The following is a 13,779-nucleotide window of genomic DNA, read 5'->3' on the forward strand; positions in this document are numbered from 1 at the left end:
TTGTAGCAGCAATACTTTGTTGTATCATTCAGCATTTCCTTCAACCAACACCTCTATTAGCCCTTCTATTGCTATAATTATTGGGGCATTTAAAGAACACTGAGTAGAAAATTGGAGTTACATGTTTTTTGTTTAATCAATCAATTTGCTGTACCATGTAAACATTGATATTTATATATAGAAACTCAAATGCAGCCTGTTTCAGCATGTGACATCACAACCATGAACATGAACACATTTACATATACACTACCGTTCAAAAGTTTGGGGTCACTTTGAAATGTCCTTATTTTTGAAAGAAAAGCACTGTTCTTTTCAATGAAGATCACTTTAAACTAATCAGAAATCCACTCTATACATTGCTAATGTGGTAAATGACTATTCTAGCTGCAAATGTGTGGTTTTTGGTGCAATATCTCCATAGGTGTATAGAGGCCCATTTCCAGCAACTCTCACTCCAGTGTTCTAATGGTACAATGTGTTTGCTCATTGCCTCAGAAGGCTAATGGATGATTAGAAAACCCTTGTACAATCATGTTTGCACAGCTGAAAACAGTTGAGCTCTTTAGAGAAGCTATAAAACTGACCTTCCTTTGAGCAGATTGAGTTTCTGGAGCATCACATTTGTGGGGTCAATTAAATGCTCAAAATGGCCAGAAAAATGTCTTGACTATATTTTCTATTCATTTTACAACTTATGGTGGTAAATAAAAGTGTGACTTTTCATGGAAAACACAAAATTGTCTGGGTGACCCCAAACTTTTGAATGGTAGTGTTAAACAGATGAACTGGTGCATACAGAAGACATTGGTGAACGCAGCTAAATGTTGCTGAATATATCTTTACCCAGCTTTCCAAAGGATCTGGAACTGGCAAAGGAGTGGCATTTTGATCTGAAGAATCTGGTAAGCACTTAACTATTTTAATCTGGACTGCTTTTTGATCAAGAATGTGCAATTTTTGCTTGAACGTTACTACTTATGGATGAAGAAGACATTTCCAATTACAGTTCACCTTACAGCAAAACACACCTCAGTACTTCATTTCATTGTAATGTATTGCATCGGTTATTTTCAGAATTTCCTGACGTGGGTGTTTTTGCAGGCTGGAGTGAGTTCATAACTATTCTAAAAAGGAGGCAGTTTAATTTGGGCTACTCGTATTTAATTTTAATTTAATTTGCACAGACTATAACTATCCATCGATCCATCCATTATCCGTAACCACTTATCCTGTGCAGGGTCGTGGACAAGCTGAAGCCTATCCCAGCTGACTACAGGTGAGAGGCGGGGTACACCCTGGACAAGCTGCCAGGTCATCGCAGGACTTACACATAGACACAAACAACCATTCACACTCACATTCACACCTACGGTCAATTTAGAGCCACCAATTAGCCTAACCTGCATGTCTTTGGACTGTGGAGGAAACTGGAGCACCCGGAAGAAACCCACACAGACACGGGGAGAACATGCAAACTCCACACAGAAAGACCCCCCATCGGTCACTGGGCTCGAACCCAAAACCTTCTTCCTGTGAGGCGACAATGCTAACCATTACACCACCGTGCCGCCCTGTTGAGCGGATGACATTTTGAATTTTTTTTGGAGATTTTCATACCACTTTACATGTCACAGGTAGGGGGCAGGAAGAGGTCAGCCAATCAGAACAGGGGCTGCTTACATACGTCACTCTTAAAGGCACATGCAATACAGACCATTTGATATTCAGGGACAAAAGAGGTTCGAAAAGGGTCATGTAGAAGTCAGTTCCATTTTTTTTTACTTCCATATTGCAAGTGGAAAAACAAAAATACAAAAAAATAAAATAAAATATCAGAAAAGTGTATGGGCTGTTCAACAAAACACAATAAAAAAAGATCTTTGCAATGCTAGCTATCATCATATATGAATTTTAAAGTGCAAATATTCCCATGAAACAGTATCATACAAACATCATAAGAGAACTATAAAGATAGTTTCAAAAACCATTAAAACACACAGATTAAAATAAAGCAAAGTACCTTTGGACAGTGGTAATGCCACAGAAAAGCACGTTCCAGATTTATAATTTTAGTTAAAGCTTTTGGAGACATATTATCTTTCAAAAGCAGACAGACATAATAGACTTTGAATAGAAAACCAGTAACCTTTTTATCTGATAAATACTCTTACACACATCGACATCATGTAGTGGCAAGGTAACTATTTTTTTTTTACAGACATATTGCACACCTTGTCATCTTAAGCCTCACACACACACACACACACACACACTCGACAGCAACTGATCATAAAGCTGCGGTAAATAAACCGCTTGTCAGAAGACGCCCGTGTGCTCAGTAAAAAGCCGGGTTGGTGTGTTCAATCACGCAGCGCCTGCGGTGGCGTCGTATGAGCTGCAGTGCCTCTGCGGGCACCTCGCACTCCTGTACATTAAGCATCTGCAGTTCAGGACATCCTGTAGCTAATGCCTTCAACCCTCTGCCAGTTAGACTCTCACATCCTTTTAGACTGAGCCTTCTGAGCCCAACGCAACAACGTGCTAACACCTCAAGTCCCATGTCTGATACCAATGGGCATCGGCCCACGTCCAGCGCCCGCAGCTTGGGGCAGCCACGAGCAAGATGGCTCAGGCCCTGATCTGTGACGCCTTCACAGCCCCGAGCATTCAGGTAGCGCAGACGTGGACAGTAGCGTGCCACATAGCGCAGGCCTACGTCAGTGATGCGGCTGCAGTGGGCCACGCTCAGATGGCGGAGTTGACCCTCCATGCGGGCCACCTCACGCAAGCCAAAGTCGCTCAGTAAATGGCAATCACTCAGACTGAGCTGGCGCAGAGCAGGACAGTGAAGAGTCAGCTGGCGTAAGGCTTCATCTGTCAACCGGGTGCAGCGGCGCAGGTAGAGATGGGTGAGGAGCGGGCAGTGAAGAGCAATGGCACGCAGGCCTTCATCCTCCAGAGATGTGCAGTCTGTCATGTCCAGATAGCGCAGGCCAATCTGTTGTCCGTGGAGTGGAGAGAGAGGCAGTGAAGTCTCTTTGGTCAGACTTATACATGTCACTTTAGGGCAGCCTGAGGGATTACAGAAATACACTGTCAGTGCTTCATCTTAATTCTGCTGCTCTGTTCACTTTCACTGCACAGACCATGGTTACCAACACATTTGCAGTCCAATTGTACTGTTTATTTTAAAATAAAATAAAATAAAATATATAAATCCCCCATACAATATCTTACCTCAATTACTACCAACAAGTAACTATATAGAGAAAAATAAATCCATAAACCCATTACACAGAAATCATCCTGATGGCAGATCGTAATATACTTCTGGGAGTAGAGAAAAAAACCTAGAGAAAACATACAAAAAGGTAGGAAAATGCAGGGCGACATTTAATATCAAAGGAAACATTTCAGTGTCTGTTTTCCTTCAGTTTAAATTGATATGGCAGCTTTCTTTTCTCGCTCTCAACATGCACGACCATAACTAGCAAAACCTATTCTTATGACAAAGGGTTTACTTCCTTTTCTGAATGGTGCACCAGTAGCTTAGCTTTGCCTACCGAGGATTTTTTTGAGTGTGTCATTGCATTAATGAAAGCAGCAGACTGGCCCTTCTCCTTGAGGTTGAGACTCTCAGAACTCAGCAGCCCTCTCCTTCTCCCAGGGGAAACCGTAAGACTGGCAGTAATTCCCAAATTCTTTAATGCTTTTCCCAGCTTTCTGAGCAAAGCACCACTGCTATGAATTACTCTCCCAGCAAATCCAACAGCATACAGCTTGATGGATGATGGCAGTGATTCGGCACCATGAAATATAGATTATATGTTGATAAGTTCAGCGTGTCGACTAAGCCATGTTGGTGATCATCCACACCACATGTCTAACTATTACACAACATGAAATACATGTAGTTCCCTCTAAAACCCCTTAGCATTTTATTTCATTCATTCATTCATCTTCAGTAAAATGAATGGCCATGGTGGATCCGGAGTCTATCCCAGGAGCATTGTGCACAAGGTGGGAATACACCCTGGGCAGGATATTAGTCCATCCCAGGGCAACATGAACACATGCAGTGGTGCTTGAAAGTTTGTGAACCCTTTAGAATTTTCTATATTTCTGCATAAATATAGGTACCTAAAACATCATCAGATTTTCACACAAGTCCTAAAAGTAGATAAAGAGAACCCAGTTAAAAAAATGAGACAAAAATATTATACTTGATCATTTATTTATTCAGGAAAATATTACATATTTGTGAGTGGCAAAAGTATGTGAACCTCGAGGATTAGCAGTTAATTTGAAGGTGAAATTAGAGTCAGGTGTTTTCAATCAATGGGATGACAATCAGGTGTGAGCGGGCACCCTGTTTTATTTAAAGAACAGGGATCTCTCAAAGTCTGATCTTCACAACACATGTTTGCGGAAGTGTATCATAGCACGAACAAAGGAGATTTCTGAGGACCTCAGAAAAAGCGTTGTTGATGCTTATCAGGCTGGAAAAGGTTACAAAACCATCTCTAAAGTGTTTGGACTCCACCAATCCACAGTCAGACAGATTGTGTACAAATGGAGGAAATTCAAGACCACTGTTACCCTCCCCAGGAGTGGTTGACCAACAAAGATCACTCCAAGAGCAAGGCGTGTAATAGTCAGCGAGGTCACAAAGGACCCCAGGGTAACTTCTAAGCAACTGAAGGCCTCTCTCACATTGGCTAATGTTCATGAGTCCACCATCAGGAGAACACTGACCAACAAATGGTGTGCATGGCAGGGTTGCAAGGAGAAAGCCACTGCTCTCCAAAAAGAACATTGCTGCTCATCTGCAGTTTGCTAAAGATCACGTGGACAAGCCAGAAGGCTATTGGAAAAATGTTTTGTGGACAGATGAGACCAAAATAGAATGTTTTGATTTAAATGAGAAGTGTTATGTTTGGAGAAAGGAAAACACTGCATTTCAGCATAAGACCCTTATCCCATCTGTGAAACATGGTGGTGGTAGTATCATGGTTTGGACCTGTTTTGCTGCATCTGGGCCAGGACAGTCTGCTATCATTGATGGAACAATGAATTCTGAATTATACCAGTGAATTCTAAAGGAAAATGTCAGGACATCTGTCCATGAACTGAATCTCAAGAGAAGGTGGGTCATGCAGCAAGACAACGACCCTAAACACACAAGTCGTTCTACCAAAGAATGGTTAAAGAAGAATAAAGTTAATGTTTTAGAATGGCCAAGTCAAAGTCCTGACATTAATCCAATCAAAATGTTGTAGAAGGACCTGAAGCGAGCAGTTCATGTGAAGAAACCCATCAATATCCCAGAGTTGAAGCTGTACTGTATGGAGAAATGGGCTAAAATTCCTCCAAGCCGGTGTGCAGGACTGATCAGCAGTTACCAGAAACATTTAGTTGCAGTTATTGCTGCACAAGGGGGTCACACCAGATACTGAAAGCAAAGGTTCACATACTTTTGCCACTCACAGATATGTAATATTGGATCATTTTTTTCAATAAATAAATGACCAAGTATAATATTTTTTTCTCATTTGTTTAACTGGGTTCTCTTTATCTACTTTTAGGACCTGTGTGAAAATCTGTTGATGTTTTAGGTCATATTTATACAGAAATATAGAAAATTCTAAAGGGTTCACAAACTTTCAAGCACCACTGTAATCAGACACGCATTCACATCTTGGGGCAATTCAGTTTAGCCAATTGACCAACTGGCACATTTTCTGGAGGCACTAGGAAACCAGAGAACCTGGAAGAATCCCACACAGACATGGGAAGAACATAGCAAAACTCTGCATAGACAGTAACCCAAGATTCCTCAGGTTCAAACAGAGGAACATGGAATTGTGAAGTAGTGTGGTATGGTGCAGTAATGAGATCTATGCTGCTTTGCTTACCCGAGACATCTAGGTGCTCAAGATTAGGACAGCGGGACACAATGTCAAATACCGCCTCATTAGAAATGTTATAACAGCCTGCCATCTCGAGGTGCCGTAACTCAGGACAGCACTGAGCCAGCACACGCAGGCCGCGATCAGACAGCCTCGGGCATCCGCTGGCTACCACCATCTCCAGGGTGAGACAGATATTGGGGGTGTCCTGGCACAGACGCTGAGTGAGAACCTTCAGGGCTCTGTCGGCATGGAGTAACTCTCCGCTTAGTCGGATAGTTCTCCAGAGACGTGGGTCCCAGGCCAGGCCGTACCAGTGGCGGCACACTCGTGCACAGCGACACAGCTGCGGAGTAGACAGGTGAGCGAAGATCTGCAAAATGACAGGGTCTGGAAGAAATTCAATGAGTGCAGTGGAGTGAGATTTGGAGGCCTTTTTGCAGCTTCCTGGAGGAGCATGGACGATAGCGACAGTTTCTCTAGGAATGGTGGGGGATGGAGATGGAGATGGGGATGAGGATGGAGACCCATTGGGGAGAGTTTGAGGAGAAAGATGAGAAGGACTCAAGTTCAGGATGAGAGCAGGACTCGGGGTGCTATGTGTCCTCATGCTCAGGTCTGAATCTGGAGAGAGAGAGAGAAAAAATCACAACACTTATTATTCTATCCACATTGACTGGATATGAGCAATCACGCTCTGATTAGCTACTCTATTACTAGGCTATCAGCTCATATACCATGTGTAGAGAAAAACAAAATGACAGCCCGCATCAAGTCAGATATATCACTTTGTCATCAGGTATTTAAAAAGAAACAGAAATGGCTAAAGAATATAGGGTTTTTTTTGTTTGTTTGTTTGTTTGTTTTCGCCCCCACAATATCTCCTGTTTCACACTCCAGCCCAGTTGGTGGCAGTAATGCAGCTTTAAGTTGGTTTGCCAACTGCCAAAAAAAAAAAAGAAGAAGAAGAAAATGGCAGAGCCCCTTGCTGAACCAACCAAGAACGAAAGAAAAATTCTACTTGAAAACAAAACCCCCAGAAATACAAAAAAAAGCAACAAAATATGGAATGAAAGTATTTGATGGTAAGAACATACCTTTTTTATTTTCCAAGAATTATTATAGCATTTTCACAAATTGCTACTGCCATTTTGCCGGCTTGTTTACATTCTAAGCAGAAATTATTTTATCAGACATTTTGTAGAAAGTTTTTATTAATCGAATTTGCAAAAAATAAAAATGCTCTGTTTCTCAAAATCCAGTGACCGTAGATAGAATTAAACAGTTCATCTCATCATCTCTAGCTGCTTTATCCTTCTACAGGGTTGCAGGCAAGCTGGAGCCTATCCCAGCTGACTACGGGTGAAAGGCGGGGTACACCCTGGACAAGTCGCTAGGTCATCACAGGGCTGACACATAGACACAGACAACCATTCACACTCACGGTCAATTTAGAGTCACCAGTTAACCTAACCTGCATGTCTTTGGACTGTGGGGGAAACCGGAGCACCCGGAGGAAACCCACGCGGACACGGGGAGAACATGCAAACTCCGCACAGAAAGGCCCTCACCGGCCACGGGGCTCGAACCCGGACCTTCTTGCTGTGAGGCGACAGCGCTAACCACTACACCACCGTGCCGCCCAAATTAAACAGTTATTCCACTCAATTTCATTGTACACAGCTTATAGCCAGCTCGGTGCTACGCGCCTTGTTGGCCCGTGTACAACTTGATTTTGTGGAATAACTGTAAATTATTAGTGCTTAAACTTTGATCAGCACATGCTAATGTATTCAAATATAATGTAACCCAGAGCTTTTACTGTGAAACACAGTCTGATTAACTTGTGTAATCATTTCAGCCTGGTTTACCAGATGTCATCAAATACTCAAACGAACACTCAACTTTTTCACTAAAGCTTTCAGCCCAGATCTGGAGGACATTTCCACAGCCATCATCTTGGCACAATTTTGTGTTGATCAAGTGTCACTTTTATCTTAAATGTTTCATCAGAGTGTTCAAAGGGAAGACATTAGATGGTGTGTGTGGTGTTTCATGATTGGTCCTTATAAACACGGAAAGTCGTACTGTCAGCAGATGTGACTGATTGCAGAGATAAAGAGCAAACATGTGCAGTACGCAGTGATCACTTGGCTGGATCCCATCAACACCAATGGCATGAGATGAGGTCTCTCAGTCTGCATTAACTTCACTCTTTATCTGATTCTCGCATCACAACTGGCTCTCAAATCCAGCACGCTCTTCTCGAGTGCTAGCAGAAATTCCATGAACAATGCCTTACACAGAACAATTATGAACTATAATATCTGGGAATTAAACAATCTTTCTTTGGTTTCGGATAAGAATCTTTAATCAAAAGTTAAGGTAAAGATCTATCTGTGTAAGATTTGAATGTTAAGCTCTTTGTCTGATAAGGAGACATGTTAAATTGGAAAATTCATATAATCTGTTCCTGCTTTCCCATCTACTCGGTTTCTCCATACACAAAAACTACCATAAAGGCAAATACCATTCTTAAAGCCTGATTTGTACATGCATAGTCCCTGTCTCCACAAACCCACAATAAACTGCTCCATTTGCAGAGTTTTGGGAGATGATCCTGGTGAGGAAATGAGGGTTTAAATGTGATATGCCTTTATGTACAGGAAATATCTTTATTATTGCACCTGGGCTTCTCAAGGTCTTTTGGTAAGGAATCAGGATCAGTCTGGAGGAATTAGTGAGGCATCCATAACACCAAGCCCAACAGCCCATCAAATTCCCCACTACTCTGCCATATTCTGGTCACAAGACCGCATGAGGAAAACATTCATTCACGCAGCTGTAGACCTACCTCATGATCCTTTTCTCAGAAGATAAACTAGTGTCAGATTTTCATGTTAAAATTTTGTAATGAGCTGTCTCATAAACGACTTTGCATGTAATGAATATTCCAGTCTTTATTTCTCGCAGTGCATAGGTGCAAGGGAACACTTATACACTACATCGTTTTAAGATGGCAGCAGTCTGAGTGGCCGTCTTGTAGATTTACGCATCACAACGGACAGACGGATCCTCTCCTTAACGTTTTGAAACATAAATGAGACAAAAATCCTTCTTTCACTGTAAATCTTTGTGACTATGGTGTATATGTATGCGTGTGTGCATGTAGTATGTCATGTAGATTTGTATTCCAGACGTGACCCAAGACCATGCTGGTTGGTGGCCAGGTCATGATGACATACACAGATTCGCTCTCCAGGGGGCAAAATGTCTTCAGTGGGACAGCAGACAGCTTTCTGAAAACTAACCAAGCATCTCTCAGACACACAGAGACAAACCAGGGATTTACTCAGGACTATCTAGAGAGTACTAAGAGACAAATGAAAACAAATTAGCTGTATGTAATCCATTATTGCATGTCTGTATAGTTTTAAACCCCTGATGCCAAAACTTTTATTTTTTTTTGGTAAAATTATTTCTCTTGGACTAAAATACACTTTCACTGAAATCATTTTAGTCTAGACATGTCTGTGTCCTATGGCCATTGTAGTTTATATAAATCAAGTACCACCAAGTTGTCAAAAGATATTAAAAAAATAAAAAAAATAAAAAAATAAAAATCACGTTTAAAAAAAAAATGCTTTTAACTGGTCCTCTGACAGACTTCATCATAAACTGGTTTTAGTACAATGACAATATGGTGCACTCCAGTGGAAATATTTATCTAACCTTAGCTCACTTTACTTTATTCCTTTAAGACTAATGAAAAATGTCGAGATGATTTTGGCTAGAGACACCAGATTTTATTCAGCCATATGTCTCGGACACACACTGGGCCTCATTAATCAACTTATATATGAATGAATTTATTAATAAATAGTTTGCAAGGACATTTAAACAAGAATTATGGTATTCATGATAATCCAGTCAGATTGGAAAAACATAGGTATCCTACAAGAGCTCCTGAGTTCTCAGTGTAAACTTATGTATAAGTAGACTCACTAATGTGAACCTTGATTGATCAGCTTCAGGTCATATATATTTGTCATGAGTTACTGGAATCTTATATAAGGATTACACACGGTCAAGTTTAAAACAGCTTATTTATTTCAGTTACACACCATTTTATGAAAAAAAAAAGTTATAAACCTAGTCAGTTCATGTTAATAGCTTGAAAGAAAGCAATCCAACAATCCAGAAGATGGATCCATAAATTTTCCATACGCCTATAACCCGAAACGGGTAAAAATACAATTATCAAAAAGTAACATAGTGAAAGCAAGGTAAATGTTCAACTGGAGTGAAGAGGGCGAATAAATAATTGGTAAATAGTTAGTTTGGTTGATTATTCATGTTCTTTTGTTGCGCAGTTCTTTTCTCTTGATGCTTGACCCTTTTCTTTTTATTTACATCTTTCCTTTCCATATCAATCTTATTGCTTATGTCATGTATGCACTTCCGCCATTCCAGTCTTTCATGAACAGCCAAGTTCCATGTGTGAAGCATGTTGCCACGTTTCAAAATATCCTTGATAGTGTCTTCGTATCGAAGGATAGACCGTCCAATCTTTCTCGAGCCTTCTGCTAATTCCCCATAGAGTAGCACTTTAGTTGGTCTATCATCCGGCAGACGTGCAACGTGCCCCACCCAGCGCAGTCTATTTCTGATAAGTATGTTCTCGATGTCTTCAGCCATGGTGCGGAATAGGACTTCATCATTCGTTATATAATCATCCCATCTTATCTTCAGAATGGATCTTAGATGCCGCTGTTGGATGGTCCTTAACTTTTTTATTTGGTGTCTTAACTTTTTTATTTGGTTTATTTATGTGGTGATCCATAAATTAAGACAAATAAAACTAGCCATTAAATTGCGACAAATGAAATGCCACATTATTAAAACTAAAGGGGCACTCGGTAAAGTACATACTTTATTGAGCCAAGTCATATATTCAGATTTGCATCAAAATCTAATAATGTTTTCCTTGGCCCATGGCTCACCTTTCCTCAAAATTTCATCAAAATCTGTTCTCTACTTTTTGTGTTATGTTGAGAACAGCTCCAAAAAAAAAAATTCCTGGATCCACACACACCCGTATTTGCATCAAAATCTAATCATTACATTACAGACATTTAGCAGACACTCTTATCCACAGTGACATACAACATACCCAGAGCAGCCTGGGGTTAGGAGCTTTGCTCAAGGGCACTTCAACCATTTCTGCTGGTCCAGGGAATCAAACCAGCAACCTTTTGGGCTGAAAAACTGCTTCTCTAGACAATAGGCCATGGCTTCCCCCAATCAATTGTTCCTTGGCCCATGGCTCACTTTACCTCAAAATTTCATCAAAATCGGTTCTCTACTTTTTGTGTTACATTGGGAACAGACAAAAAAAAAAAAATCCTGGCTCCACACACACATCCGGATTTGCATCAAAATCCATACATGTCAACCTATACGGAATGTCCATATTTTATACGGATTTGATTCAATAAATGTAGTATACGGGCGTACAAATAAAGTTATACGGATTCTTTAAAAAAAACTTCAATATTTATTTAGAGCTATAATCAGTTCCCACGATGATAAAAGAGCGCATAACATTTACAAACGTACTGTACACCACAGAAAGCACAAACAGCCAGAAAAGAGTCTTATGAAATCGCGCGTTATCTTGTGGTAGCGAGACTTCGTTCCACTTTTGATCATGCGCACACCGCATTGCGAGAATCCCACCAACCATGAAGTAACATTTTGTTTGAAACGCGTATTTCCACCTGAGCGACTTTCACTAGCGACTGAAAAGATTCTGAATGGGCACTCCGGCAAGATCAACACAGACACTTGCTGTGACATGCAGCCTCGTGAGGTATTGGTGCAAACTGCTAAAAAAAGCTGTCATGGAGTACAATTCAGAACATTAGAGTGACACTTTGTGTTTTTGTCAAACATTGTCAAATCATTGTTAATTATCATTCAAATTTTAGGTAAATTATTTTAATTTGCATCTTATAAGGATTTTATAAGGGAAATACGGATTTTGGAGGTTGGTTATACAGGTTTGATTGACCAAAGGTTGACATGTATGAAAATCTAATCATTACATTACGGGCATTTAGCAGACGCTCCTATCCAGAGTGACAAACAACATACCTAGAGCAGCCTGGGGAGCAGTAGGGGGTTAGGAGCTTTGCTCAAGGGCACTTCAGCCATTCCTGCTGGTCCAGGGAACCAAACTGACAACCTTTTGGTCTGAAAACTGCTTCTCTAGCCAATAGGCCGTGGCTTCCCCCAATCAATTGTTCCTTGGCCCATGGCTCACTTTACCTCAAAATGTCATCAAAATCTGTTCCCTACTTTATGAGTTACGTTTGGAACAGTCAAACAAACCAACAAACAGAGGCGACAATATAACCTCCTCTAATAAAATTGGCAGAGGCAACTAGCGTGTGTCTGTGGTAGCTGATGCACTGCAGTGGCTGAGCTACATTACTGGAAGATTTCAGCTCTGAGTTTTGTCCTTTATGGAGTTATGTGTCAATAAGTGCAAATTAGCTGTGCCATAAACATGCTTGGCAATATATACTGTATGTACTGAGATACTTTTCAACATAGACCTGAATTTTTCTGGATTAAATAATTATAATTCTTATACAATTCATGAATTGAAAAATGTCCTACTTTATCACTTGATTTCCACTGTGTGACAGTTCAAGGTCAAAGTAGCAATCAAGAGCTAGTGTAATAAAGAGGAATTTCAATTAATATTCTCCCACCATTGGCACTAAACCACACATGCACATGAATTTGCCCCAGGACACAATCAGCTCCAGTATGAAAGAGAAAGCTGCAGAAAAGGCAGGTGATTGAAATGAGAGAGAGAGAGGAGATTAGGTCAACCCCTGCTCAGTGCCCCAGCTCCTCTACAACCGAGACCTTAGTCCTGGGTGGTCTTACTATGCAGCTGTTCCCAGTGGATTTATAGCATGTAGCACATTCAACACATTATACACAGCTGGAAATGACCCCTTGGACAGGCAAGTTCATTTCTACCTTTGTGAAACAAGTCCTTTCCAAGCTAACGGTTAAATTTCTGTACCACTCTCCCTGGAGTTGAATTTAAAAAGCTACTTGGTGAAGTGACCACATCTGTCATGGGTTTCATGCTCGTCATTCCTGCATAAAAGACTTCAAGATGGTCATTGTGTCCAATAATCCTTGTGTTTATCTTCGGACTTATTTTCAGTATAAATACTGAAACAGACTTTGACTCATATCCAGTGTTTAAAGGCACGTACAGTCATGACCAGTTTATTCTGCTCGGACAAATAACATTTACTCTAAACACATGTCCATATACGACACACAGTATAGCCCAACTGAATTATAAACCAGGATAATAGAAGCTGGCATTGTGGTGTCATATAGGATTTTTGACATAGTTTGTTAAGTGAATGAATTTAATAAAAATAAAAAAAATAAAAAAAAAAGATGATGATGCAAATGGGGTGGCACGGTGGTGTAGTGGTTAGTGCTGTCGCCTCACAGCAAGAAGGTCTGGGTTCGAGCCCCGTGGCCAGCGATGGCCTTTCTGTGCGGAGTTTGCATGTTGCCTGCATGGGTTTCCTCCGGGTGCTCTGGTTTCCCCCAAAGACATGCAGGTTAGGTTAACTGGTGACTCTAAATTGACCGTAGGTGTGAATGGTTGTCTGTGTCTATGTGTCAGCCCTGTGATGACCTGGCGACTTGTCCAGGGTGTACCCCGCCTTTCGCCCGTCGTCAGCTGGGATAGGCTCCAGCTTGCCTGCGACCCTGTAGAACGGGATAAAGCTGCTAGAGATAATGAGATGAAATGAAAGATGCA

The 13,779-nt window shown here is 41.0% G+C and overlaps 1 protein-coding gene across 1 annotated transcript in view; it reads right to left on the reverse strand.

Moving 5' to 3' along the window:
* Positions 1-13,779, reverse strand: part of si:dkey-192l18.9 (F-box/LRR-repeat protein 7) — a 72,499-nt gene continuing 58,720 nt past the window's right edge. The window contains exons 4-5 of the mRNA XM_060920715.1: positions 5,919-6,536; positions 1-3,075 (exon numbers count right to left, since the gene is read on the reverse strand). Of these exons, the coding sequence (XP_060776698.1) occupies positions 2,339-3,075; positions 5,919-6,536 (1,355 nt within the window). The 3' untranslated portion in view covers positions 1-2,338. The remainder of the gene's footprint in view (positions 3,076-5,918; positions 6,537-13,779) is intronic.

This window comes from Neoarius graeffei, chromosome 5, assembly GCF_027579695.1.
Source record: "Neoarius graeffei isolate fNeoGra1 chromosome 5, fNeoGra1.pri, whole genome shotgun sequence".
NCBI lineage: Eukaryota > Metazoa > Chordata > Actinopteri > Siluriformes > Ariidae > Neoarius > Neoarius graeffei.